This window comes from Petromyzon marinus, chromosome 79 (genome assembly GCF_048934315.1).
Source record: "Petromyzon marinus isolate PM22_M1 ecotype Great Lakes invasive population chromosome 79, UKy_Petmar_22M1.pri1.0, whole genome shotgun sequence".
Taxonomy (NCBI): domain Eukaryota; kingdom Metazoa; phylum Chordata; class Hyperoartia; order Petromyzontiformes; family Petromyzontidae; genus Petromyzon; species Petromyzon marinus.
In genome coordinates, this window is record NC_133745.1 from 17,658,146 (window position 1) to 17,684,171 (window position 26,026).

General features: G+C 45.8%; 1 protein-coding gene across 3 annotated transcripts; it reads left to right on the forward strand.

The window, feature by feature from the left end:
* On the forward strand, positions 1-25,959 carry LOC116957612 (uncharacterized). 3 transcript variants are annotated; one of them, XM_076056960.1, is made up of 4 exons: positions 1-333; positions 3,509-3,646; positions 6,420-6,680; positions 14,092-25,959. In XM_076056960.1, the coding sequence occupies exons 1-4, from the start codon at positions 291-293 to the stop codon at positions 15,696-15,698; spliced, it is 2,049 nt and encodes a 682-aa protein (XP_075913075.1). In that variant the 5' UTR covers positions 1-290; the 3' UTR covers positions 15,699-25,959. The 3 variants fall into 3 exon arrangements, with proteins under 3 accessions (XP_075913075.1, XP_075913076.1, XP_075913074.1); XM_076056961.1 differs by lacking the exon at positions 1-333 and having other exon boundaries at positions 3,549-3,646; positions 6,392-6,680; XM_076056959.1 differs by lacking the exons at positions 1-333; positions 3,509-3,646 and having other exon boundaries at positions 5,124-6,680.
* Positions 25,960-26,026: the final 67 nt, after the last annotated feature.

A 26,026-nucleotide genomic window follows, 5' to 3' on the forward strand; every position in this document is an offset into this window, starting at 1 on the left:
CTACGACTGGGGGATTGGTATCGAATTATTGTGGATGGTGGGGAGTTGTTGTGTCTGAGTGACCCGTCTTGCCCCGCGTGTAGTCGTCCACGTGACCTGAGGCTCTAGGCATGAAATTGTGCTTCACGTGAGCGCGGATAATCTGCGTCTACGTGCGATTGACAGGCGTCGACCTGCGATGAACACCACAGAGGAGTCTCCATCATCACCCATCTCCTTCACCATCTCCATCATCTCCATGACCATCTCCATCATTGCGAGGAGCTGCAGGAGACCGCGGGGACCGTGAGATGCCGCGCAGAGGGGACGCACGGAGCGGAGCCACCGCTGGCGGTGAGGACTCCATAGACTCGGCACTGTCACCCATAGACTCGGCACTGTCACCCATAGACTCGGCACTGTCACCCATAGACTCGGCACTGTCACCCATAGACTCGGCACTGTCACCCATAGACTCGGCACTGTCACCCATAGACTCGGCACTGTCACCCATACTTCGATTTAAAGCTTTCGTGACTGCAAGGATTCATCTTCTTTGGTTCTTTCGGTAAAGTCACGTAGAATGAGAATAAAATAATAAATTGATAAAATTAAATAACACAATAATATTCTCACGACGTTTCGGCCACAACACAAGCGGCCTTCATCAGGTGAAGGGGACGAAACTGTCTGGAGGACAGCGCTGGGGTGAGAGCCACGCTGAGATCACGACCTTTAAGCTGTGTGATAAGAAACAAAGCGCCTTGACAAAGGAATTAGCATAGAATTTAGCATTGAAATGGCTGAGTGATTAGCTTGTGACTGGTCACAGAAATGGCTATGTTGAAGTTAAGGCAAGAGGATCCTTCATGACTGGAGTGATGGCTTTGCGGATTGTGTAGTCGGAGTAACCATAAGCCCTGAGAGCCTGGTGTACGTGCTTGAGTTCACTGGTAATGTGTTCCTGGTCGGAAATGCATTGGGCTCTATGGTATAGAGTCTTGATGAGGGAGTTCTTCTGGGATGGATGGTGGTGGGAATCCGGTTTCAAGTAAGCATCTGTATGGGTAGCTTTCCTGTAGACAGTGGCCTCTGCGGATGTGTATACTTTAACTTGGCTATTTCAATGCTAAATTCTATGTTAATTCCTTTGTCAAGGGGTGCCTTTGCAGATGTGTATGCTTTAACTTTAACATAGCCTTTTCTGTGACCAGTCACAAGCTAATCACTCAGCCATTTCAATGCTAAATTCTATGCTAATTCCTTTGTCAAGGCGCTTTGTTTCTTATCACACAGCTTAAAGGTCGTGATCTCAGCGTGGCTTTCTCACTCCAGCGCTGTCCTCCAGACAGTCCCGTCCCTTCACCTGATGAAGGCCGCTTGTGTTGTGACCGAAACGTCGTGAGAATTTTATTGTGTTATTTTATTTGATCAATTTATTATTTTATTCTCATTCTACGTGACTTTACCGAGAGAACCAAAGAAGACTGCCCATAGGCTCAACACTGCCCATAGGCTCAGCACTGCCACCCATAGACTCAGCACTGCCACCCATAGACTCAACACTGCCTATAGACTTGACACTGCACCATAGACTCAACATTGCACCATAGACTCAACACTGCCCATAGACTCAACACTGCCCCATAGACTCAACACTCACCACTGCCCATAGACTCAACACTACCCCATAGACTCGACACTGCTCATAGACTCAACACTGCACCACAGATTCAACATTGCCATAGTCCCAACACTTCACTATAGACTCAGCACTGCCACCCATAGACTCAACACTACACTATAGACTCAACACTGCACCATAGACTTGTAGAGGTGTTAACTACGCGCTGTTGCGTAACCTGCATTGCCACCAGGGCAGTGCAGCATTACCCCTGGGTACAACGGTTGGGGTCAGTCGAGGTGAAACGGATCGTGGCCAGGGTTTGGTGCGAACCAATCAGACGGTTCCACATGGGAATGTATGATTGGTTCTACCTGGCCACGAAGGGGTATAAGACTGGTGACCCAACGGACCTTGCGGAGTTCTCTCCCTGCACGAAGATAGAAGACTGGGCTGAAGCCTAGCTAGGACCCTGGACCAGCCTTTCAGCCCTTCTAAGGGCTAAGGCTCGGCATACCCAGTGGTGGTCAGATAGCCTCCCCTAGGTCCTAGCCGGAGGACTAGGATAGCGGTAGACGTGTGAGTCCCGCCAGGTCTGGAGGCTGTACCTCCCTAGGGTATCGGGTGAGGGGACCGAATATCCCTGTGTGTTAAGCGTTGTATAAGGAATAATACAATAAACAGAGTGCCTCCTAAAGAAGTCTGCTCGTCCTTACAACACTACAGACTCAACACTGCCCATAGACTCAGCACAGCAACATAGACTCAACACTGCCCATAGACTCAACACTGCCCATAGACCCAACACTGCCCATAGACCCAACACTGCCCATAGACTCAGCACAGCAACATAGACTCAACACTGCCCATAGACTCAACACTGCTCCATAGACTCAACACTACCCATAGACTCAACACTGCCAATAGACTCAACTACCCATAGACTCAACACTGCCCATAGACTCAACACTGCACGATAGACTCAGCACAGCAACATAGACTCAACACTGCCCATAGACTCAACACTACACTATAGACTCGCCACTGCCCATAGACCCAACACTGCCCATAGACTCAGCACAGCAACATAGACTCAACACTGCCAATAGACTCAACTACCCATAGACCCTACACTGCCCATAGACTCAACACTGCCCCATAGACTTAGCACTGCCATAGACTCAACACTACGCCATAGACTCAACATTGCCATAGATTCAACACTGCCCATAGACTCAACACTGCCCATAGACTCAACACTGCCCATAGACTCAACACTGCCCACAGACTCAACACTGCCCCATAGACTTAGCACTGCCAATAGACTCAACACTACGCCATAGACTCAACATTGCCATAGACTCAACACTGCACCATAGACTCAACACTGCTCAGAGACTAAACATTGCACCATAGACTCAACACTGCCCATAGACTCAACACTGCCCATAGACTCAACACTGCCCATAGACTCAACACTGCCCATAGACTCAACACTGCCCATAGACTCAACACTGCCCATAGACTCAACACTGCCCACAGACTCAACACTGCCCCATAGACTTAGCACTGCCAATAGACTCAACACTACCCATAGACTCAACACTACGCCATAGACTCAACATTGCCATAGACTCAACACTGCACCATAGACTTAACACTGCCCATAGACTCAACACTGCTCAGAGACTAAACATTGCACCATAGACTCAACACTGCCCATAGACTCAACACTACACCATAGACTCAACACTGCCCATAGACGCAACACTGCCCATAGACGCAACACTGCCCCATAGTCTCAACACTACGCCATAGACTCAACACTACGCCATAGACTCAACACTGCACCATAGACTCAACACAGCAGCAGTCTGAGCCTCTGCTGCATTTCGCTCGCCACAGGTGAGGAGGTGGAGGAGATGGAGGAGGCCGCTTTCTCTCTGCCCGTGGAGCTGTTTGTCAAGAGAGAAGACGATGAGGAGGAGGCTCGGAGTGGGACGTGGCTACCGGTGAAGGTGGAGAGGGAATACGGCGATGACCGTGAGTGATCGAGCCTTTGTTGTCCAGCTCCCAAGGGCAACCCGAACCAATCCACAACATCCACACGACGAGACGCACACACACACGGAATATAATGGTGCTGTGTTCCTACCGCAAGGTATAGCGTGTGCACGGCAGTGACGGGACCACGGCGCTTTGTGCCATGCTAGGTGCACTTTGAGGCCAGGTGAATTGTTGGAAGTCCCGATGGCAGGAGGTCACGGAACAGATCCAGTCGGTGCCATGGGTAGGCTGAATAAAATGGCCGGCAGATGCACCGACCGTGCAAACTTTCTACGTTTTAGCCGCCCGGCGCTCCGCTCGTTCTTGTAGAGCGTCGCTCCTCTGTCCTCGGTCGTTACTGGAGGACGACTGCCTCCAAATGCCCAGTGGCATCCTTCAAGAGCTTCCTCAGGTTCAGCAGTAGCATCTCCAAATCATACTCAGAGTTGGTAGCAATTACGACATCAGCATACGTAACATGCTTGACCAATAGACAGACAGCCCTTGACCACACCCGGACATCGATCAGCCTCCCATTATGGATGACATCCCTGTCACACCCCAAGGTAAACAGAAAATCTATTACTCCCGGCCACGTAGCTTTAGCCGGGCCTGCCCACCATTATACCTCTGCTGTAGCAGACGGACAGAGAAAATGGCATCCGTGCAGGACCGCCCTGGCTTGAAACCACATTGGGGCTCCGCAAGCCTCTCCTCAGCATGCCTGGCAAGGTGATGTTGAGTCATTATTGCCTAGACTTTTCCCAGCACACTGAGGAGTGAGATGCCCCTGTAGTTGTTACAGTCTGTGCGGGGTCCCCCTTCTTAAAAAGTGGAACCGCCAGGGCATCCTTCCAATCCTGCGGAACCCGTCCAGTGGCACAGACTGTTGTTATGATGTCATATAGGGCAGTCTGTGCACAAACGCCACCCTCCATTAGCATTTCGTTTGGGAGATCATCTCTGCCCGGCGCCTTTCCTGGTCTCAGACTGAGGATCGCCTTCAGTACTTCCTCAACAGATGGCACCTAAGCCAGCCACTCGCAGAGGGTGATTTCTTCTTCCAATATTTGAGACACCACAGCCTCAGCAGGGTCATCCCCACTTTGCACCACGATGTTTTCCTGGCTGAGGGATTTCCCCTGCCCCAGGACCTCACAGAAATGCTCAGCAAATCTTCGAACCTGTTCCTGGGGGTCAGATCGGAGTCACCGTTCTTTCCCTTAAGGTTGGTGATAGGTGTGGTGCTGCAGGTTACTTTGTTGATGGTGTTAAAATGTAATTTGTGATTGCGGGTTCTTGAGGCAGATTCCATCTCCTCAGAAACCCGTGAGCACCACCAATCCTCGCAGCGCTGCACAGCTCCTTGAACCTCCGAGCGAAGGCTGCGGTAAGGGGGCCGTCCATAAATGACGTCACGCACATAGATGTGGGGGGGGTCAGACATTTGTGACAATGGGGGGGGGGGGGGGGGGGGTTTGAGAAATGTTGCCGTCACATCAAAATGCGCAACTTTAAATAAATATAGGCAACACGTTCTACTTAATTAAATGGACTTTTTAATCAATGTTTTCTACTACAACATCAGAGTGCAGCGCCACATTAAATCCGCACTACTATGACAATAGTTTAAAGCGATTTGAAGCATGTTTTATATATTTATGGGGGAGGGGGCAAAGCTTTGTGACGTCATATTTGAGGGGGGGGTTTGACTTTTTGTGACGAAGGGGGGGGGGCGGTAAAAAATCGTCCAAAATCGTGTGACATCATTTATGTACGGCCACTAAGCCTCCTCACATTCTCCTATGTTGGATGCTGTAGACGGTGGGACTGGGCTTGCCGCTTATTTTCAACGAGCCGAAACACAGTTCCTCCATTGGCCAGGGTGCCTGGGCAGGTCCTGACTGCTTGCCCAATGCGGCCATAGCAGCTGCATGAGCCGCTATCTTGAAATTCACCCATTTTCCCTCGGTGTCAGGAGGAGTGGGGGGACGATGCCAACCCCCAGTTGCAAGTGATGATGAAATTCCTGCTTGCAACCTTCATCAGCTAGGCGAGACACCAGGCCACTGTGGGTTTTATTGGGGACCTTGATCCATGATTGCCACCGGAGTGGAAGAATGGCAGGCGCATCTTGCAGATGACTAGTCGATGGTCAGAGGGCAGATCAGCTCCACGGTAGGTCCTGGTGTCAAGGACATGGGCCCGCATCCGCTGTTCCGTCACTATGTAGTCCAGCAGATGTTCTTGCTTGGACCTGGCATGCATCCACGATGTTGTATGACTGCAACAATGCCGGAACAGCGTGTTGGTTATTACGAGCCCATGGGCTGCACAGAAGTCGTCTAGCAGCCTCCTGCCGTTGTTATTGAGCTGATCTGGCCCATGCCTTCCAATCATTCCAGACCAGGTGCCAGCATCGTGATCAACACAGGCATCGAAGTCAACCAACAAGATTACTCTATCCCGAGGGGCCACTTTAGCCAGCACGTGGGACAGGAGGTCATAGAAGGCATCTGACTCATCGGCCTTGCCTGCATCCCTCCACGGATGTTCACCTTCCATGGGGGCATAAATAACCACGACCACCACCATTCCTCACCGCCCTTTAATGGGAATGTCGAGTCCACAGGAGCCTGGGAATCACAGCTTCCCCACACCTCACTGCCACGCTCCCACACCCCCATTGCAACTCGCACGCACGTGCACACGTTTACAACAACAACAACAAAAACGAAGCAGTTTGCCCCCTCACGTCTGTGTGGAACAGCATTCGGTCGCTCGCCAGATCTGAAAGAGAACGTTAAACTTGATGGAGCGGACATTCGCGGCGACGAAGAAGAAGATGATTGCCAGACTGGTGGAAGGGACCTTCAGCCAGGTGGCGGTGATGATGGCGGTGGTGACGGCGGTGGTCGTGGTTCCGCCGTGAGGTCCGGCGAGCCTCGGGTGCTGCGGAGAGGCCGGGCGGCAGCGGCTTCACGGGCGGACGTGGCGGAGATCGAGGTGGAGCTGGAGGACGACATTGATGGTAGGGAGGGGTTGGGGGGAGAGGATGGGGAAACAGGGCGGGAGGAAGAGTGGGCGGGCGGGAGGGAGGGAGCCCCCCGTCTGTCTGCGTCAATTGAAAAGGCAACGGCTGGCACGGAGATGGGTTAGCCTTAGAATATTGTTAATCATCAACACGCTACGTTTGGTGAAATGGGTTAGCCTTAGAATATTGTTAATCATCAACACGCTACATTTGGTGAAATGGGTTAGCCTTAGAATATTGTTAATCATCAACACGCTACGTTTAGTGAAATAGGTTAGCCTTAGAATATTGTTAATCACCAACACGCTACATTTAGTGAAATGGGTTAGCCTTAGAATATTGTTAATCATCAACACGCTACGTTTAGTGAAATGGGTTAGCCTTGAAATATTGCTAATCACCAGCACGCTACGTTTAGTGAAATGGGTTAGCCTTAGAATATTGTTAATCATCAACATGCTACGTTTAGTGAAATGGGTTACCGTTATAATATTATTATTCACCAACACGCTCCATTTACTGAAATGGGTTATCCTTAGAATATTGTTATTCATCAACACTCTCCATTTACTGAAATGGGTTAGCCTTAGAATATTGTTAATCATCAACACGCTACATTTAGTGAAATGGGTTAGCCTTAGAATATTGTTAATCACCAACACGCTCCGTTTAGTGAAATGGGTTAGCCTTAGAATATTGTTACTCACCAACACGCTACATTTAGTGAAATGGGTTAGCCTTAGAATATTGTTAATCACCAACACGCTCCGTTTAGTGAAATGGGTTAGCCTTAGAATATTGTTACTCACCAACACGCTACATTTAGTGAAATGGGTTAGCCTTAGAATATTGTTAATCACCAGCACGCTAAGTTTAGTGAAATGGGTTAGCCTTAGAACATTGTTAATCACCAGCACGCTATGTTTAGTGAAATGGGTTAGCCTTAGAATATTATTATTCACCAACACGCTACATTTGTGAAATGGATTAGCCTTAGAATATTGTTAATCATCAACACGCTACGTTTAGTTAAATGGGTTAGCCTTAGAACATTGTTAATCACCAGCACGCTATGTTTAGTGAAATGGGTTAGCCTTAGAATATTATTATTCACCAACACACTACATTTGTGAAATGGATTAGCCTTAGAATATTGTTAATCATCAACACGCTACGTTTAGTTAAATGGGTTAGCCTTAGAATATTGTTATTCACCAACACGCTACATTTAGTGAAATGAGTTAGCCTTGGAATATTATTATTCATCAACACGCTACGTTTAGTGAAATGGGTTAGCCTTAGAATATTGTTATTCACCAACACGCTACATTTGTGAAATGGATTAGCCTTAGAATATTGTTAATCACCAGCATGCTATGTTTAGTGAAATGGGTTAGCCTTAAAATATTGTTAATCACCAACACGCTCCGTTTAGTGAAATGGGTTAGGCTTGGAATATTGTTAATCATCAACACGCTACATTTAGTGAAATGAGTTAGCCTTGGAATATTATTATTCATCAACACGCTACGTTTAGTGAAATGGGTTAGCCTTAGAATATTGTTAATCACCAGCACGCTACATTTGTGAAATGGATTAGCCTTAGAATATTGTTAATCACCAGCACGCTATGTTTAGTGAAATGGGTTAGCCTTAGAATATTGTTAATCACCAACACGCTGCGTTTAGTGAAATGGGTTAGGCTTGGAATATTGTTAATCATCAACACGCTACATTTAGTGAAATGAGTTAGCCTTGGAATATTATTATTATTCATCAACACGCTACGTTTAGTGAAATGGGTTAGCCTTAGAATATTGTTAATCACCAGCACGCTACGTTTTTTGAAATAGGTTAGCCTTAGAATATTGTTATTCACCAACACGCTACATTTGTGAAATGGGTTAGCCTTAAAACATTGCTAATCACCAGCACACTACATTTAGTGAAATGGGTTAGCCTTAGAATATTGTTAATCACCAGCACGCTACGTTTAGTGAAATGGGTTAGCCTTAGAATATTGTTTATCATCAACACGCTACATTTAGTGAAATTAGTTAGCCTTGGAATATTATTATTCATCAACACACTACGTTTAGTGAAATGGGTTAGCCTTAGAATATTGTTAATCACCAGCACGCTACATTTGTGAAATGGATTAGCCTTAGAATATTGTTAATCATCAACATGCTACATTTAGTGAAATGGGTTAGCCTTAAAATATTGCTAATCACCAGCACGCTACATTTAGTGAAATGGGTTAGCCTTAGAATATTGTTAATCATCAACACGCTACATTTAGTGAAATTAGTTAGCCTTGGAATATTATTATTCATCAACACACTACGTTTATTGAAATGGGTTAGCCTTGGAATATTGTTATTCACCAAAACGCTACATTTGTGAAATGGATTAGCCTTAGAATATTATTATTATTTGTCAACACGCAACGTTTAGTGAAACGGGTTAGCCTTAGAATATTGTTAATCATCAACACGCTCCGTTTAGTGAAATGGGTTAGCCTTAGAATATTGTTAATCATCAACACGCTACGTTTAGTGAAATGGGTCGGCCTTAGAATATTATTATTCATCAACACGCTACATTTAGTGAAATGGGTTAGCTTTAGAATTTTGTTAATCATCAACACGCTACGTTTAGTGAAATGGGTTAGCCTTAAAATATTGTTAATCACCAGCACGCTCCGTTTAGTGAAATGGGTTAGGCTTGGAATATTGTTAATCATCAACACGCTACATTTAGTGAAATAAGTTGGCCTTGGAATATTATTATTCATCAACACGCTACGTTTAGTGAAATGGGTTAGCCTTAGAATATTGTTAATCACCAGCACGCTACGTTTAGTGAAATGGGTCAGCCTTAGAATATTGTTAATCATCAACACGCTACATTTAGTGAAATGAGTTAGACTTGGAATATTATTATTCATCAACACGCTACATTTAGTGAAATGGGTTAGCTTTAGAATTTTGTTAATCATCAACACGCTACGTTTAGTGAAATGGGTCAGCCTTAGAATATTGTTAATCACCAGCACGCTATGTTTATTGAAATGGGTTAGCCTTAGAATATTGTTATTCACCAACACGCTCCGTTTAGTGAAATGGATTAGCCTTAGAATATTGTTAATCATCAACATGCTTGATTTAGTGAAATGGGTTAGCCTTAAAATATTGTTAATCACCAGCACGCTACATTTAGTGAAATGAGTTAGCCTTGGAATATTATTATTATTCATCAACACGCTACGTTTAGTGAAATGGGTTAGCCTTAGAATATTGTTAATCACCAGCACGCTACGTTTTTTGAAATAGGTTAGCCTTAGAATATTGTTATTCACCAACACGCTACATTTGTGAAATGGGTTAGCCTTAAAACATTGCTAATCACCAGCACACTACATTTAGTGAAATGGGTTAGCCTTAGAATATTGTTAATCACCAGCACGCTACGTTTAGTGAAATGGGTTAGCCTTAGAATATTGTTTATCATCAACACGCTACATTTAATGAAATGAGTTAGCCTTGGAATATTATTATTCATCAACACGCTACGTTTAGTGAAATGGGTTAGCCTTAGAATATTGTTAATCACCAGCACGCTACATTTGTGAAATGGATTAGCCTTAGAATATTGTTAATCATCAACATGCTACATTTAGTGAAATGGGTTAGCCTTAAAATATTGTTAATCACCAGCACGCTATGTTTATTGAAATGGGTTAGCCTTAGAATTTTGTTATTCACCAACACGCTCCGTTTAGTGAAATGGATTAGCCTTAGAATATTGTTAATCATCAACATGCTTGATTTAGTGAAATGGGTTAGCCTTAAAATATTGTTAATCACCAGCACGCTACATTTAGTGAAATGGGTTGGCCTTAGAATATTGTTACTCACCAACACGCTACGTTTAGTGAAATGGGTCAGCCTTAGAATATTGTTAATCATCAACACGCTACATTTAGTGAAATTAGTTAGCCTTGGAATATTATTATTCATCAACACGCTACGTTTATTGAAATGGGTTAGCCTTGGAATATTGTTATTCACCAAAACGCTACATTTGTGAAATGGATTAGCCTTAGAATATTGTTAATCATCAACACGCTTGATTTAATGAAATGGGTTAGCCTTGGAATATTGCTAATCACCAGCACGCTACGTTTAGTGAAATGGGTTAGCCTTAGAATTTTGTTAATCATCAACACGCTACGTTTAGTGAAATGGGTTAGCCTTAGACTATTGTTAATCATCAACATGCTACATTTATTGAAATGGGTTAGCCTTAGAATATTGTTAATCACCAGCACGCTATGTTTAGTGAAATGGGTTAGCCTTAGAATATTGTTAATCACCAGCACGCTACGTTTTTTTAAATGGGTTAGCCTTAGAATATTTTTATTCACCAACACGCTACATTTGTGAAATGGATTAGCCTTAGAATATTGTTAATCATCAACATGCTACATTTAGTGAAATGGGTTAGCCTTAAAATATTGCTAATCACCAGCACGCTACATTTAGTGAAATGGGTTAGCCTTAGAATATTGTTAATCACCAGCACGCTACGTTTAGTGAAATGGGTTAGCCTTAGAATATTGTTTATAATCAACACGCTACGTTTAGTGAAATGGCTTACCGTTATAATATTATTATTTACCAACACGCTCCATTTACTGAAATGGGTTAGCCTTAGAATATTGTTAATCATCAACACGCTACGTTTAGTGAAATGGGTTACCGTTATAATATTATTATTCACCAACACGCTCCATTTACTGAAATGGGTTTGCCTTAGAATATTGTTAATCATCAACACGCTACATTTAGTGAAATGGGTTAGCCTTAGAATATTGTTAATCATCAACATGCTACATTTATTGAAATTGGTTAGCCTTGGAATATTGTTAATCACCAGCACGCTACGTTTAGTGAAACGGGTTAGCCTTGGAATATTATTATTCATCAACACGCTACGTTTATTGAAATGGGTTAGCCTTAGAATACTGTTATTCACCAACACGCTACATTTGTGAAATGGATTAGCCTTAGAATATTGTTAATCACCAGCATGCTACGTTTAGTGAAATTGGTTAGCCTTAGAATACTGTTAATCACCAACACGCTCCGTTTAGTGAAATGGGTTAGGCTTGGAATATTGTTAATCATCAACACGCTACATTTAGTGAAATGAGTTAGCCTTGGAATATTGTTAATCATCAACACGCTACATTTAGTGAAATGAGTTAGCCTTGGAATATTATTATTCATAAACACGCTACGTTTAGTGAAATGGGTTAGCCTTAGAATATTGTTATTCACCAACACGCTCCGTTTAGTGAAATGGGTTAGCCTTAGAATATTGTTAATCACCAACACGCTACATTTGTGAAATGGATTAGCCTTAGAATATTGTTAATCATCAACATGCTACATTTAGTGAAATGGGTTAGCCTTAAAATATTGCTAATCACCAGCACGCTACATTTAGTGAAATGGGTTAGCCTTAGAATATTGTTAATCATCAACACGCTACGTTTAGTGAAATGGGTTACCGTTATAATATTATTATTCACCAACACGCTCCATTTACTGAAATGGGTTTGCCTTAGAATATTGTTAATCATCAACACGCTACATTTAGTGAAATGGGTTAGCCTTAGAATATTGTTATTCACCAACACGCTACATTTAGTGAAATGGGTTAACCTTAGAATATTGTTAATCATCAACATGCTACATTTATTTAAATTGGTTAGCCTTAGAATATTGTTAATCACCAGCACGCTATGTTTAGTGAAATGGGTTAGCCTTAGAATATTGTTAATCACCAGCACGCTAGGTTTATTGAAATCGGTTAGCCTTAGAATATTGTTATTCACCAACACGCTACATTTGTGGAATGGATTAGCCTTAGAATATTGTTTATCACCAGCACGCTATGTTTAGTGAAATGGGTTAGCCTTAGAATATTGTTAATCACCAACACGCTCCGTTTAGTGAAATGGGTTAGGCTTGGAATATTGTTAATCATCAACACGCTACATTTAGTGAAATGAGTTAGCCTTGGAATATTATTTCTCACCAACACGCTCCGTTTAGTGAAATGGGTTAGCCTTAGAATTTTGTTAATCACCAGCACGCTACGTTTAGTGAAATGGGTTAGCCTTAGAATATTGTTAATCACCAGCACGCTACGTTTAGTGAAATGGGTTAGCCTTAGAATATTGTTAATCACCAGCACGCTATGTTTAGTGAAATGGGTTTGCCTTAGAATATTGTTATTCACCAACACGCTCCGTTTAGTGAAATGGGTTAGCCTTAGAATATTGTTACTCACCAACACGCTCCGTTTAGTGAAATGGGTTAGCCTTAGAATATTGTTACTCAACAGCACGCTATGTTTAGTGAAATGGGTTAGCCTTAGAATATTGTTAATCACCAACACGCTCCGTTTAGTGAAATGGGTTAGGCTTGGAATATTGTTAATCATCAACACGCTACATTTAGTGAAATGAGTTAGCCTTGGAATATTATTACTCACCAACACGCTCCGTTTAGTGAAATGGGTTAGCCTTAGAATATTGTTAATCACCAGCACGCTATGTTTAGTGAAATGGGTTTGCCTTAGAATATTGTTATTCACCAACACGCTCCATTCAGTGAAATGGGTTAGCCTTAGAATATTGTTACTCAACAGCACGCTATGTTTAGTGAAATGGGTTAGCCTTAGAATATTGTTACTCAACAGCACGCTATGTTTAGTGAAATGGGTTAGCCTTAGAATATTGTTAATCACCAGCACGCTACGTTTAGTGAAACGGGTTGGCCTTAGAATATTGTTAATCATCAACACATTATGTTTAGTGAAATGGGTTAGCCTTATAATATTATTATTCATCAACACGCTACGTTTAGTGAAATGGGTTAGCCTTAGAATATTGTTAATCGCCAACACGCTACATTTAGTGAAATGGGTTAGCCTTAGAATATTGTTAATCATCAACATGCTACATTTAGTGAAATGGGTTAGCCTTGGAATATTGTTAATCATCAACACGCTACGTTTAGTGAAACGGGTTAGCCTTAGAATATTGTTAATCACCAACACGCTCCGTTTAGTGAAATGGGTTAGCCTTAGAATATTGTTACTCACCAACACGCTCCGTTTAGTGAAATGGGTTAGCCTTAGAATATTGTTACTCACCAACACGCTCCGTTTATCTTCACGCAGTTTCACACTGGAAGCTGCCCCATTGTTAGCCTGCCGCCACCCGCTCGAGCACGTCGCCAACTCCCCCGTGCTCATCTTGACGCGCTCCGTCCGGAGCGTGGTTCACGTCTCTTTCTTGCGCTCGCGCGTGCGTCTTTCAATCCGGCCGCAGACGGCGAGAGCCCGGCCAACGGCGACGGTCCCGAGACGTTCTCGTGCCCCGTCTGCGGCAGGGGCTTCGTCAAGGCGCGCGCGTTCAGCGACCACGTGAGGCGTCACCGGGCCGAGCCCGGCGCGCGACGCCCGTTTCGCGGCGACCCCCGTCCGCTCGTGACGAAGTTGAAGGTCGCCTCCGAGAGCCGCGGGGCGACGGGCGCCCCTTCCGCCGAGAGGCCCTTCGGGTGCCCCCTGTGCGACAGGGCCTTCAAGCGCAAGAAGTGCCTCGAGGCGCACGCGAGGACGCACACGGGCGAGCGGCCCCACGTGTGCCCCGTGTGCGGCAGGGCCTTCGCGTGGCGGACGCAGCTCGGCTACCACGCGCGGACCCACACGGGCGAGCGGCCCCACGTGTGCCCCGTCTGCGGCAGGGCCTTCACGGCCTCCTCGGAGCTGAAGATCCACGCGCGGACGCACACGGGCGAGGACCTGCACGCGTGCCCCGTGTGCGGCCGGAGCTTCACGCTGCCGGGGAAGCTCAAGCTGCACATGCGGATCCACACGGGCGAGAGGCCCTGCGGCTGCGCCGTGTGCGGCAAGGCCTTCAGGCGGCCGGGGGACCTCAACTCTCACATGAGGACGCACACGGGCGAGAAGCCGCACCTGTGCTCCGTGTGCGGCAAGGGCTTCGCGTGGTCCAGCAACCTGAAGGTGCACGCGAAGACGCACACGGGCGAGAGGCCGTACGGGTGCCCCGTGTGCGGCAAGGGCTTCGCGCGGCCGGGGGACCTGAACTGCCACGCGAAGACGCACACGGGCGAGCGGCCGCACCTGTGCCCCGTGTGCGGCAAGGGCTTCGCCGAGTCGGGGAAGCTCAGGGAGCACACGAGGTGCCACACGGGGGAGAAGCCGCACGCGTGCCCCACGTGCGGCAAGGCCTTCGCGCAGTCGTCCAAGCTGAAGAACCACGTGGCCATCCACGCCGAGAGGCCGCACATGTGCACCGTGTGCAAGAGGACGTTCGCCGATCCGACGAAGCTCGAGGCCCACGCGGGCACCCACGCCGAGGCGGGGAAGGGGGACGAGGAGGAGGAGGAGGAGAAGGCGGCGTCCGGGTCGGCCGCGCAAACAACGCCGGTCCGCGGGGGACGCCCGGCCGCCGAGAGCAGGCATGCGTGCCCCGTGTGCGGGCGGGGCTTCCCCGGGCGGCAGAAGCTGGAGCTGCACGTGAGGACGCACACGGGGGAGAGGCCGTGCAAGTGCGGCGTGTGCGGGAAGGGATTCGCGCAGCCGTCGAGCCTCAAGACCCACGTGGCGACCCACGGCGGCGAGAAGCCCCACCTCTGCTCGGCGTGCGGCAAGACGTTCGCGCAGTCGGGCAGCCTGAGGACGCACGCGAGGCTGCACGCGGGCGCGAGGGCTTTCCCGCGGCCGACGGACCTCGACGGCCACGCCGAGGTCCACCACGCCGCGGAGGCGGGCGGCGACGGCGGCTGCGCCGGCGAGGAGAAGGCGCTCGCCTGCGCCGCGTGTGGCAAGGCCTTCCAGGCGGCCAAGCAGCTGCGGTGGCACCTGGCGAACGCCTGCGCTGAGGCGTTCGCCGAGCCGGGGAAACTGCGCTAGCACCTGAGGGGCGCGCACCGGCGAGAGGCTGCACGGGTGCGACGCGTGCGGCAGGGCCTTCGCCGAGAGGGAGTACCTCCGCAAGCACCGGCGGGCGGACGCACGCCGCCGACGGCGCCAACTCGACAGAGTGAATTTCGAAGGGGGAATTGGGTCGCGGATCCACGGGCGGGAGAGCGGATGCCCGGAAAGATGATCGAAGTTCTCTCTCTCTCTCTGGAGAGAGAGAGAGAATACGAAAGCACTGATTATTCAGACTTTAAGATTGTATTCATTTCAGGCCCCCAGTCTTTTGAGTGTTGAGTTGATGTTGATTCATTACGTGGATAACGGTCCCGTTCATCCAGTTGCCCGGCTATTTTACACGGGAGATTTATGGGTGGTGTGCGAGCACAGTGGCAGCAGTGGCAGCAGTGGCTGCAGCAGCAGCAACAACAAAGACTACAGCGTCAACATTGGTGAAAAATAGGGATGGGTTTTAACCTTTCTGGCACTAAAACAGGGGTTGTTGTTAACATGTTCAAACGCCTTTTGCAAGGCATCACGTCTGCACTAAGCACGCATTCGTGTGGCAAAGCATGCAAACTAACATGCTTTGATAATATGTACAGGTAGTCCCCGACTTACGATGGTCCGACTCACGATATTTCGATCTGACGATGGCGATTAGCGATACGACAAAATTGTAAAATATTTAAAATGCCGCGCCTCAGGCAAATGCAGCAGCATACTACAAGGTACGACACTGTAACTTGATCATCGCCATCCTCCTCTTCCAACAACTAAGTTAATGTGGCCATCGACAACCTAAACATCGTTCAAGTATGCAGACGACGGACAGAATCTTGGTGAGTAAGAGTACTATATGATACATTGCGATACGTTCAATGCACGTGTGATACGCAGCTTTAGCGAAGAAAAAGCTTTAGCGATTTCATTTTAGGGTTACTACGATACGTTAAATGCATGTTAAAAGTTTTATATAGCGGATAGGATTGTTTCCTGAAAAAACTTTATATTAAATTGCAGCTCATATAGGTAGGCCAAGAATTTACCTTGTTTTTTACTTTTAATTTGACTGCAATACAGTATTGTAATTAATAAATACGTACAGTATATAGTTTATACAGTACGGTACTGTAAATTACTCTGTTTTTGCTAAATTATCACCATTCTTTAAAGACTCCTGGGTAGGCTAGGCCATTTTTCGACTTACGATATTTTCGACTTACGATGGGGGTCGTCGTAACGCATCTCCATCGTAAGTCGGGGACTACCCTGGACATTATCTTTGAAATTGATTGGCCTACAGCAGGGACGGCCTTCTTCATGCCCTTGTCTTACCAGGCTTAGACCAGAGAACGCCGAAAGGAGAACACTGCAAAGACAACGCAAGTATCGGAGCACTTACGGTTCAGTTCGAGCAGTTTTATCTATGACACTTTTTTTGCCAGTGTAAGAAAATTACGAAAAATCAGAATGGAACCCTTTCCGCCAATAAATCAGAAGCTATACATCATTAGACCTAAATTTGTATTTAAAGCTTTCGTGACTGCAGGGATTCATATTCTTGGTTCTTTCGGTAAAGTCACGTAGAAGGGAAACAATAAAATAATAAAAATATAAAACAATAAAATTGAAGTTTCGACTGCAACACAAGCAATCATCATCAGGTGTGAAAACCACAACAATAATTTTTTTAAAAAGTGGCGTTTTTTTTTTACGTTAGCACCACGGAGAGAGATTTGACAGTTTGTTCAGATGGACGAGTCCTTCTATGTTCGGAAAAGAGGAGGGGGGAGACGAAAAGAATGGATGCGGTCTGAAAGCCACCTTAATCGTGTACAATCAATTAAGACCCAAAATGGTTTATCAAATCCTTCCAATGATTGCTAAGCCAGAATCCATCTTCTTGCTGTGGTTTTCACATCTGACGATGATTGCTTGTGTTGTAGTCGAAACGTCGTGAGAATTTTATTGTTTTATATTTTTATTATTTTATTGTTTCCCTTATACGTGACTTTACCGAAAGAACCAAGAATATCATTAGACCTCCTTTGCAAGTACCACAATATAATCATAGGGGTGTTTCCCCTTTTTTTTCTGACAACAAAACTGAAACCCTTTTTCTACAAGGAATCGTGTTACTGCATTAACCACAATACTCGTGGTCAAAATGCAAACAAAAAACACACTGATATATATGATGCATCTTCCTTGAAACTGATTGGTCCACACCAGGGACGGCTTTCTTTTGAGCCTCGTCTCAATTGATGCTTGACCAGATGACGCCAAAAGGCTATTATTATATTTTGGTACTGGCAAACGAGGTCCAATGATGTAAATGCTTACCCCGAGCCCTCATTACTTTGATAGTGGCATTGTCTTTGAGCTGTGTACGCCTTTTGGCGTCATCTGGTTTAGCACCAATTGAGACGACAGACACATACACACAGACACACACACACACATACAGTGTAGCGCTAACCACTGCACTACAATGCGTTACGCTTCCACATGCGCGGGACACATGACAAATTTGATGTCACAGCTCACTTGCCGTGCAAATAATATATACATTATTGAGCTCCCCACCCCGCCCCCCCAAAAAAACAAAAGTGTATTTTTATATTTTTGCACGGTGTACAGTCTGGAAAGTACCCACATGGCAAATTTCAAGTTTGTTGCATGTCGGGAAGTACGCTAACCCGAATTTGTGTGTCAGAAACCGAACAATTCCCCCCCCCCCCCCCCCCCCCAAAAATCAACGATAAAATCGCATGTTGTAAAATAGCTGTGCCTCCTTTACCCGATTTACTATTTCGTTTTCTCTCAGCACCGCAACGCACCGCCGTCGTCCGTGTTGTACCGCGACCTGCATCGTATCACTGTACGTACGCTGTGCACTTCCTGTGATTCTTTCATTTGATCGAATTGCTACCCTGACACTACCCACAATTAAACTATTAGGGCATATACTGTACTGTGTCCAATTGTCTTGCGAATAACCATGAAGCATAGGAAACAAACGATGATGATGTAACGCTACGAAAGGAAAAGGGGGGACGATGTGGCGGGTCTAGTCTAATTGCTGTAACAATGTAGCAGCGTGACTCGGAGTGCTATGCACGAACACCACCGCTTTGGGGAATATGCGGCCCTGCCTTACGCCTCGCTCCGCTGTATTCATCCGCAACCTCACCGCGCTGCACTTTTAACGCGTGCTGTATTAAAACCCGGGGCCACTGCCTGTAATATCACCTCCACTTAAAAGGCGTATCAAAGCATTGTACGCTAAAACAAAATGCAAAGACAAGATAAAATAATGTTACAGTAAGAGCCATGAGAAAATAGTGAGTCTTGCACTCACACTGAAGCTCGTAGCGTGCCGGATCACCGCTGGCAAGGCATTCCAGATCCTTGGGGGGCAACACTTGAGAAGGCCTGACCCCCACCCCCAGCATCAAGCACAAAAGCCGAGGCTGGGAGAGTGCTGTATAAACTCCAGCCATATCACAGATCAGTCAGACCCGCGGGTACATTGGTCCAAGACTATGCAGCGCTTTGTAGGCCAGAATGGATAACTTATACTGGATGCGAAAGCTTACTTGGAAGCCAGTGCAGATCGCCACGGAGAGTGGGAGTGATGTGCTCGAAGCCGCTGAGACAGCTAAGCAAGACAAGGGCTGATATCTGTCCACGATCAATGGACTGAAGAAGGTCATGAGCCACACAAATGCGGGCCGTCTCTGTGCTGCGACTGGCTCGAAAGCCGGACTTGGGTAATACAAAAAAAAAACTACCAGACTCGAGACAATGTAGAGACCACCTCCAACAGCTTCCCCAGAAATGGGACGTTGGAGATTGGGCGATAGTTTGCCAGTATATCTACACCAGGGGTGGGCAATTTTTTTGTCTCATGGGCCGCAATGGGTTCTAAAATTTGACAGAGGGGCCGGGCCAGGAACAGATGGATGGAGTGTTTGTGTGAACTAATATAAATGACGTGTAAAAATCTTTACATGAAAGGATTTGGCCTTTAACATGTAGCAAAGCATTTATTTGCAAGGCAGTTTAACAAATTGCACCAACATGAATACAAAAACACGTCGTAACTCCCGGTCAAAGTGCGCCATCTAATGGGGAAATGGGGGCATTACAGGAGAAAGGTAAAATTTAATTTAATAATATTTGGACAAGTTCGGCGGGCCGGATTAAAAAGCCCAACGGGCCGTACTTTGCCCACGTCTGATCTACACCCAGTCCCGGCTTCTTCAGAAGTGGTCGCACCAGGGCCTTTTGCAGGGACACAGGCACCTCGCCATTCAAAAGGGAGGATTTGATGATTAACGTAAGCATTGGGGCTACTGTATCCAAACCACAGGTGGTCCAAGCAAGTTGCCAGAGGGCTTAGGAAGAAATTGGGGCAAACCTATCCAGAACTGGAGGAGTTTTTTTTCCATGAGGCTGACTCATGTATTGCGGATTAAATGAATATTATAATAATAGGGTTTTTCCCCTTTTTTTCTGGCAACAAAACTGAAACCTTTTTAAGGATTCCTGTTACTACATTGACCACAATACCTGCAGTCAAAATGCAAACAAAAACATACTATGATAATATATGCATTTTTCATATTCTTAGCTCTTTCGGTAAAGTCACGTTGAAGGGAAACAATACAATAATAAAATATATGAAACAATAAAAATTATCACGACGTTTCGACCATAACACAAACGGTCGTCATCAGGTGTGTCGGTTTGCATTAATTTATTTATTTTTAAACGGCGTATTTATTTATTTATAAAAACGTCAGCGCCACGCGCAGCGATTTGGCAGTTTATTTAGAAGGACTAGTCCATCTATGTTCTGAAAAGAGGAGGGGGGTGTTGGTCCTACCGTGTTTAAGGTCTGCTTTGTGTTCACGAATACGGTCCGAGACATGGCGTTTGGTTTCTCCAATGTAACTACTACCACAGAGACAACTTAGTTTGTAGACACCAGGGTACTGTATGTCCGGAATCACATCTTTTACAGACGGAACCAGATCACGGATTTTATGTAATGTGTTGAAACGGACCTGGATCTTGTGTTTATTCAAGATTTTGGAGATCTTTTTTGTGATCCCCGCAATGTAGGGTAAAGTGATGGTTTTGAAAGGCTCCTCAAGAGGGTCCTTCATGGTTTGAGTGATAGCTTTGTGGATTGTATATTCGGAATAACCATTAGCCTTAAGAGCTTGGGGTACGTGCTTGAGTTCACTGCCAATGTGTTCCTGGTCGGATTTGCATTGGGCTCTATGATACAGAGTCTTGATGAGAGAATTATTCTGTGATGGATGGTGTGGGAATCCGGTTTCAGATAAGCATGGGTAGCTTTCCTTTAGACAGAGTGGCTCATTGAACCATCAGGTCTCTTTTTTATTAGGACATACAAAAAAGGTAGCTTGCCATCATTTTCGACTTCCATGGTAAATCTGATGGCTGGGTGTATGGAATTGATGTGGTCGAAGAATTGGTCTAGAGCAGGCCGGCCATGTGGCCAGATGACAAAAGTGTCATCCACGTACCTCTTCCATAAGGTTGGGTGCAGAGTGGCAGTCTGGATGGCGTCAGTCTCAAATTTCTGCATGAAAATGTTAGCTATAACCGGAGATAGGGGGGAGCCCATTGGGGTGCCCTCAGTTTATAGAAAGTTCCATTCCAAGTGAAGTATGTATTGGTTAAACAGTGTCTCACCAGGGGGGTACCTCAGTGTTTAGTCCTTGATGAACCAAGTCTTCAATGATTGCGATGGTGTCAGGTACAGGAACCTTGGTGCTTGGTGAATAAGGAAACTACATCAAAACTGACAAGCAGGTCGTCTGGGGACAGGGAAATACCCTTGATTGTCGATACCAGGTGAGTAGAATTTTGTACTGCAGTGGTGGTTTTTCCAGTGAAAGGACGCAGGATTTCAGACAAAAAACGAACTAGTTTGTAGGTGGGGGAGTTGATAGAGACGTTGGGACGAAGGGGTGGTAAGCCGTATAATCTTGGTGGCCTAGCAGCAGACGGTTTCAACGAAAACTCTTTAGTTTGATCAATTAATGCTGTTGAATCAGAAATGATTTTGTTGGTTTGTATGACGAGGCTGTTGGTGGAATCTTTTTTATTTTTGTATAGCTGCCATCGTTGAGTAATTCTTTAATTTTGTTGTTATATTCTATTTTATCCATGATGACAGTAGCATTGCCCTTGTCAGCTGAGAGGACTACAATGTCATCCCTCTTTTTAAATTATATAATTCAAAACACTAATCTTTGCTGAGGTTGCTAGCTGGCATCTTAGCGTTTTTTAGGGTTGCAGCGATTTCAGATCTTGCTACGTCTGCAGCGATGTGACCCAGGCCCTTGAGAGCCACGTCTACTTGGGCAATGATATCATTAACTGGTATGTGTTTCGGTGTGACTGCAAAGTTTAGCCCTTTAGCTAAAACGGATTTCAAACCATCGGAAATGGAACTGTTACTGCGATTAATTACGACTTTGTTAACATCTAGCTTTTTCGTGTGTGGGTCCGGTATTTTGTTGGAGAAGAGGTTAAATTTGGAAATCAGGTTGTCCTTACATTTGGTCGACAGTGGCAGCTGAAGAGGCAGTCATATTGTCTACATGTTCCCAATCCGATGTGGACATTGTTGCCGTCAATGATAAGTGTGATTTGTAGAGTGTCTTGTCTAACTGATGTAGTTCGGTGCGTATAAGTCTGATTTTCTCTGAGATAAGAGCTAAGCTAGTTCTGGAAATAATGTTTCGTATTAGAAGTTACAGCACCATCCATCCCAGAAAAATTCCCTCAAATACTTTGCATTAAAATGCAAATCAATATATAACTTTTTTTACATTAGTTTTTCTGGATTTTGTTGTTATTCTGTCTCTCACTGTTCAAATAAACCTACCATTAAAATTATAGACTGATCATTTATTTGTCAGTGGGCAAACGTACAAAATCAGCAGGGGATCAAATACTTTTTTTTCCCTCACTGCATGGCAACCAGGTTCCTCCTTCCCGAAGTCCCCGCTTCCACGAGTGGACCTCTCCGGAATACCAAGGAGCAGGCACCCAGTGGGCAAGCAGGAACTAACCGACAAGGCTCGATATCGTCAGTGGCAGAGCGAAATCTGCCATCGTCCTTTTCAAGTTGCTCGATGGTGGAGCACCTATTTGGGAATGAGGCTAAATCGGTCCGTAGGGCCAGCTCGAACTGAATCGGATCCATTTGCTTCTTGACCAAATCCAATGGGACGAGGAACCTCCGCGCCATCTAAGTGGGGAGTGTGCACCCCTTATTACAGCCTGGATCACCCTGTGATCAGTTCATGGAGGGGAGAGAAAAGTTCCCCAACTGTAACACCCTGGGCGAAGATCAGGTCCAATGTACGACCATGATCGTGAATGGCACCCATAGAACCCCATGGTGTCCGGGAGAGCTATGGCATATTCGTCTGTGGCATAATCAACCCAATAGTTGAAATCCCCCAGCGCAATAGTGCGAGGGAATTCAATTATCAGTGGGGAGATCACCTCGGACAAATCGTGCACAAAATCACCACTGGAAACCGGGTAGCCTGTATACAAGAGTGAAACGTGTATCCCTTGGCTCCCGTCTGTGGTGCAACGCATGGATCGGATACTCAAACGACCCCGACCCTAGGACCAAGATGAATTGTACAAATGAGATTGGATTGGTCAATCATAGCTACGCCCCCACCTCTCTTCATACCCGGTATTGGCATGTGCAAAACCGAGTAGCCAATGGTGAACTATATCAGCTAAAGGCTGGTCACAGCCCTTTGCGCACCCAAGTTTCGGCAATGAAAGCGAGGCGAGGACACCTGAAAGTGTTTTGTGTCATGCACGAATATGAGCAACATTCAGAACTGACCTTGCATTCGGCAGCAGAATAGTGCAGTGACATAGAATCGATCGCGTAGCAGCATAGCGCTGGCTGCTGTCGGGGAAGGCGATCTGCAGCTTACAGCAGCCCTGACTGACAGCAGGCCACGTGATAGACCAGAGAGGGATCTCACCGAGAGCCCGCTAGTAGGTTCCATAAGGGGGCATGGCCGGGGGCAGAGCCAGGCCACGCTGAGGGCCCGCTTGTAGGTTCCAGAAGGGGGTGTGGACAGGGGCGGAGCCAGGCCACGCTGAGGGCCCGCTAGTAGGTTCCAGAAGGGGGCGTGGCCGGGGGCGGAGCCAGGCCACGCTGAGGGTATAAGAGGGGCCCCTGGAGTGGACGTCGTGGCTGTCGCGTGGAGTAGGGTCCCCGTCGAGCTGCTGCTGGAGTCGTCACCGTCGTCACCGTCTCGGCGTCGCCAGTAAGGCAGTCTTCACCGCCGTCCTGACTGGGAAAACCGTAGTTACCAAGCATTACTGTCAGGCCGTGTCTCTGAGACGGTCACTACACCTGTGTGATCAATCCTGGTTGGATAGTGCTCACGATCGATTGTTCTTGTCTGACAGCACCACACCCCATGTGCGGCCGACTATCGCATTGCTATTGATTGCTGCGTTTGATTACGCTTGATAGCCCGTCATATATATTTTCTAAAACGTGACCCAATACATCCTGAATTTAATATTGCTAACAGTTCAGGATACATTGAATACGTTTAAATAAATTTCCAGAAATAAAATACAGCTAATTAGTGAGGTTTGTCACGTAAACAGAACGTGCCAATTCGTCACTAGTACAGCACTAGTGTGTAGTGTCGTGTATAGTGTGGTGTATAGGGTAGTGTGTAGAGTATACTGTAGTGTAAAGTGTAGTGTATTGAATAGTGTCGTGTGTATTGTGTAGTGTATAGTAGTGTAGTGTAAAGTGTAGTGTAGTGTATAGTAATGTATAGTGTAGTGTATAGTAGTATAGTAGCATAGTGTATAGTAGTCGTGTATTGTATAGTGTAGTGTATAGTAGTGTAGTGAATAGTGTCTAGTGTAGTGTATAGTAGTGTGTAGTGTATAGTAGTGTATAGTGCAGTGTATAGTAGTGTAGTGAAAAGTGTCGTGTATAGTAGTGGATAGTGTAGTGTATAGTGTCGTGTATAGTAGTGTAGTGTATAGTAGTGTAGAGTGACTGAGTGACTGTGTGAGTGACTGTGTGAGTGACTGTGTGAGACTGTAATTGACTTTGTGAGTGACTGAGTGACTGTGTGGGTGACTGAGTGACTCTGAGTTACTGTGTGAGTGACTATGGGTGACTGAGTGACTGTGAGTGACTCTGACTCTGAGTGACTCTGAGTGACTGTATGAGTGACTGTATGAGTGACTGTGATTAACTGTGTGAGTGACTGCTTGTGAGTGACTGAGTGACTGTGAGTGACTGTGACTCAGAGTGACTCTATGAGGGACTGCCCCCATGTACTGTACTGAAGAAGCTTGATTCCATCTATCACTCGGCCTTAAGATTTGCATTGAACTGCCCATATAGGACTCACCACTGTGATCTCTACATTGGGTCAAACTTAACATATCTTAATGTTCGACGGCTTGTGCACCAGATCTTATTTATTCACGATGTACTGCAAAAAAATACGCAGACTACCTACTGGATAACCTCAGTGTTTCAAAGAAAAAAATTGACCTCAGGTCTTCGCTCATTTACCAGCTTCACATTCCCTATTGCCGTACAAAAACCGGAGGAAGGGCCTTTGCTATTGATACCCCCAGGGTCTGGAATACTATTGCCAATAAACTGCAACTTGAATCACTACCTATGAGATCTTCACTCAAAACTGCTCTAGAGGAGTTGTACACCCCTAGCTGCCACTGCTATTCAGTGGCCTAAAATATGGCTCTCTGGTTTGGTGTTATAATTTATTTATGTAGTTTATTGTTAAAAATTCGGTCACAGTCCCTATGATCACTGTTACATTGCATTTATGGCTTTTATTTTGGTGATTTCGAAAAGTTTTTTTGGTTTGGCCATGTTTTTGTTTATTGTAGTACGGAGTTCGACTGATGCCCTTAATCTTAGTTGTCTTGTGGTTGTTGTTGTTGTTTGACTTGCTTCCACTGGGATTTTTGCACACAGCGTTGGTGTACGGTGCTATTTCAGGAATATTTTGTTTTTTTTCCTGCATTTTCTGTTTGCACAGTCACACACAGTCACTTTAAGATGTTTTCTTGTTCATGTTTTTGTTTTTTGTTTGTTGCGGTTGCACCCGATTCAAGAGCCGAATGCCTCACAGGGCTATACCAAATAAATGGAACTACGGACTGTATGAGTGACTGTTTGAGTGACTATGAGTGGCTGTGTGAGTGACTGTGTGAGTGACTGAGTGACT

Coding starts and splice junctions, on each gene's coding strand:
- LOC116957612 (XM_076056959.1), top strand. CDS start 6,200: ATGTTCACCTTCCATGGGGGCATAAATAACCACGACCACCACCATTCC. Junction 6,681..14,091: donor GCTGGAGGACGACATTGATG/GTAGGGAGGGGT, acceptor ATCCGGCCGCAG/ACGGCGAGAGCCCGGCCAAC.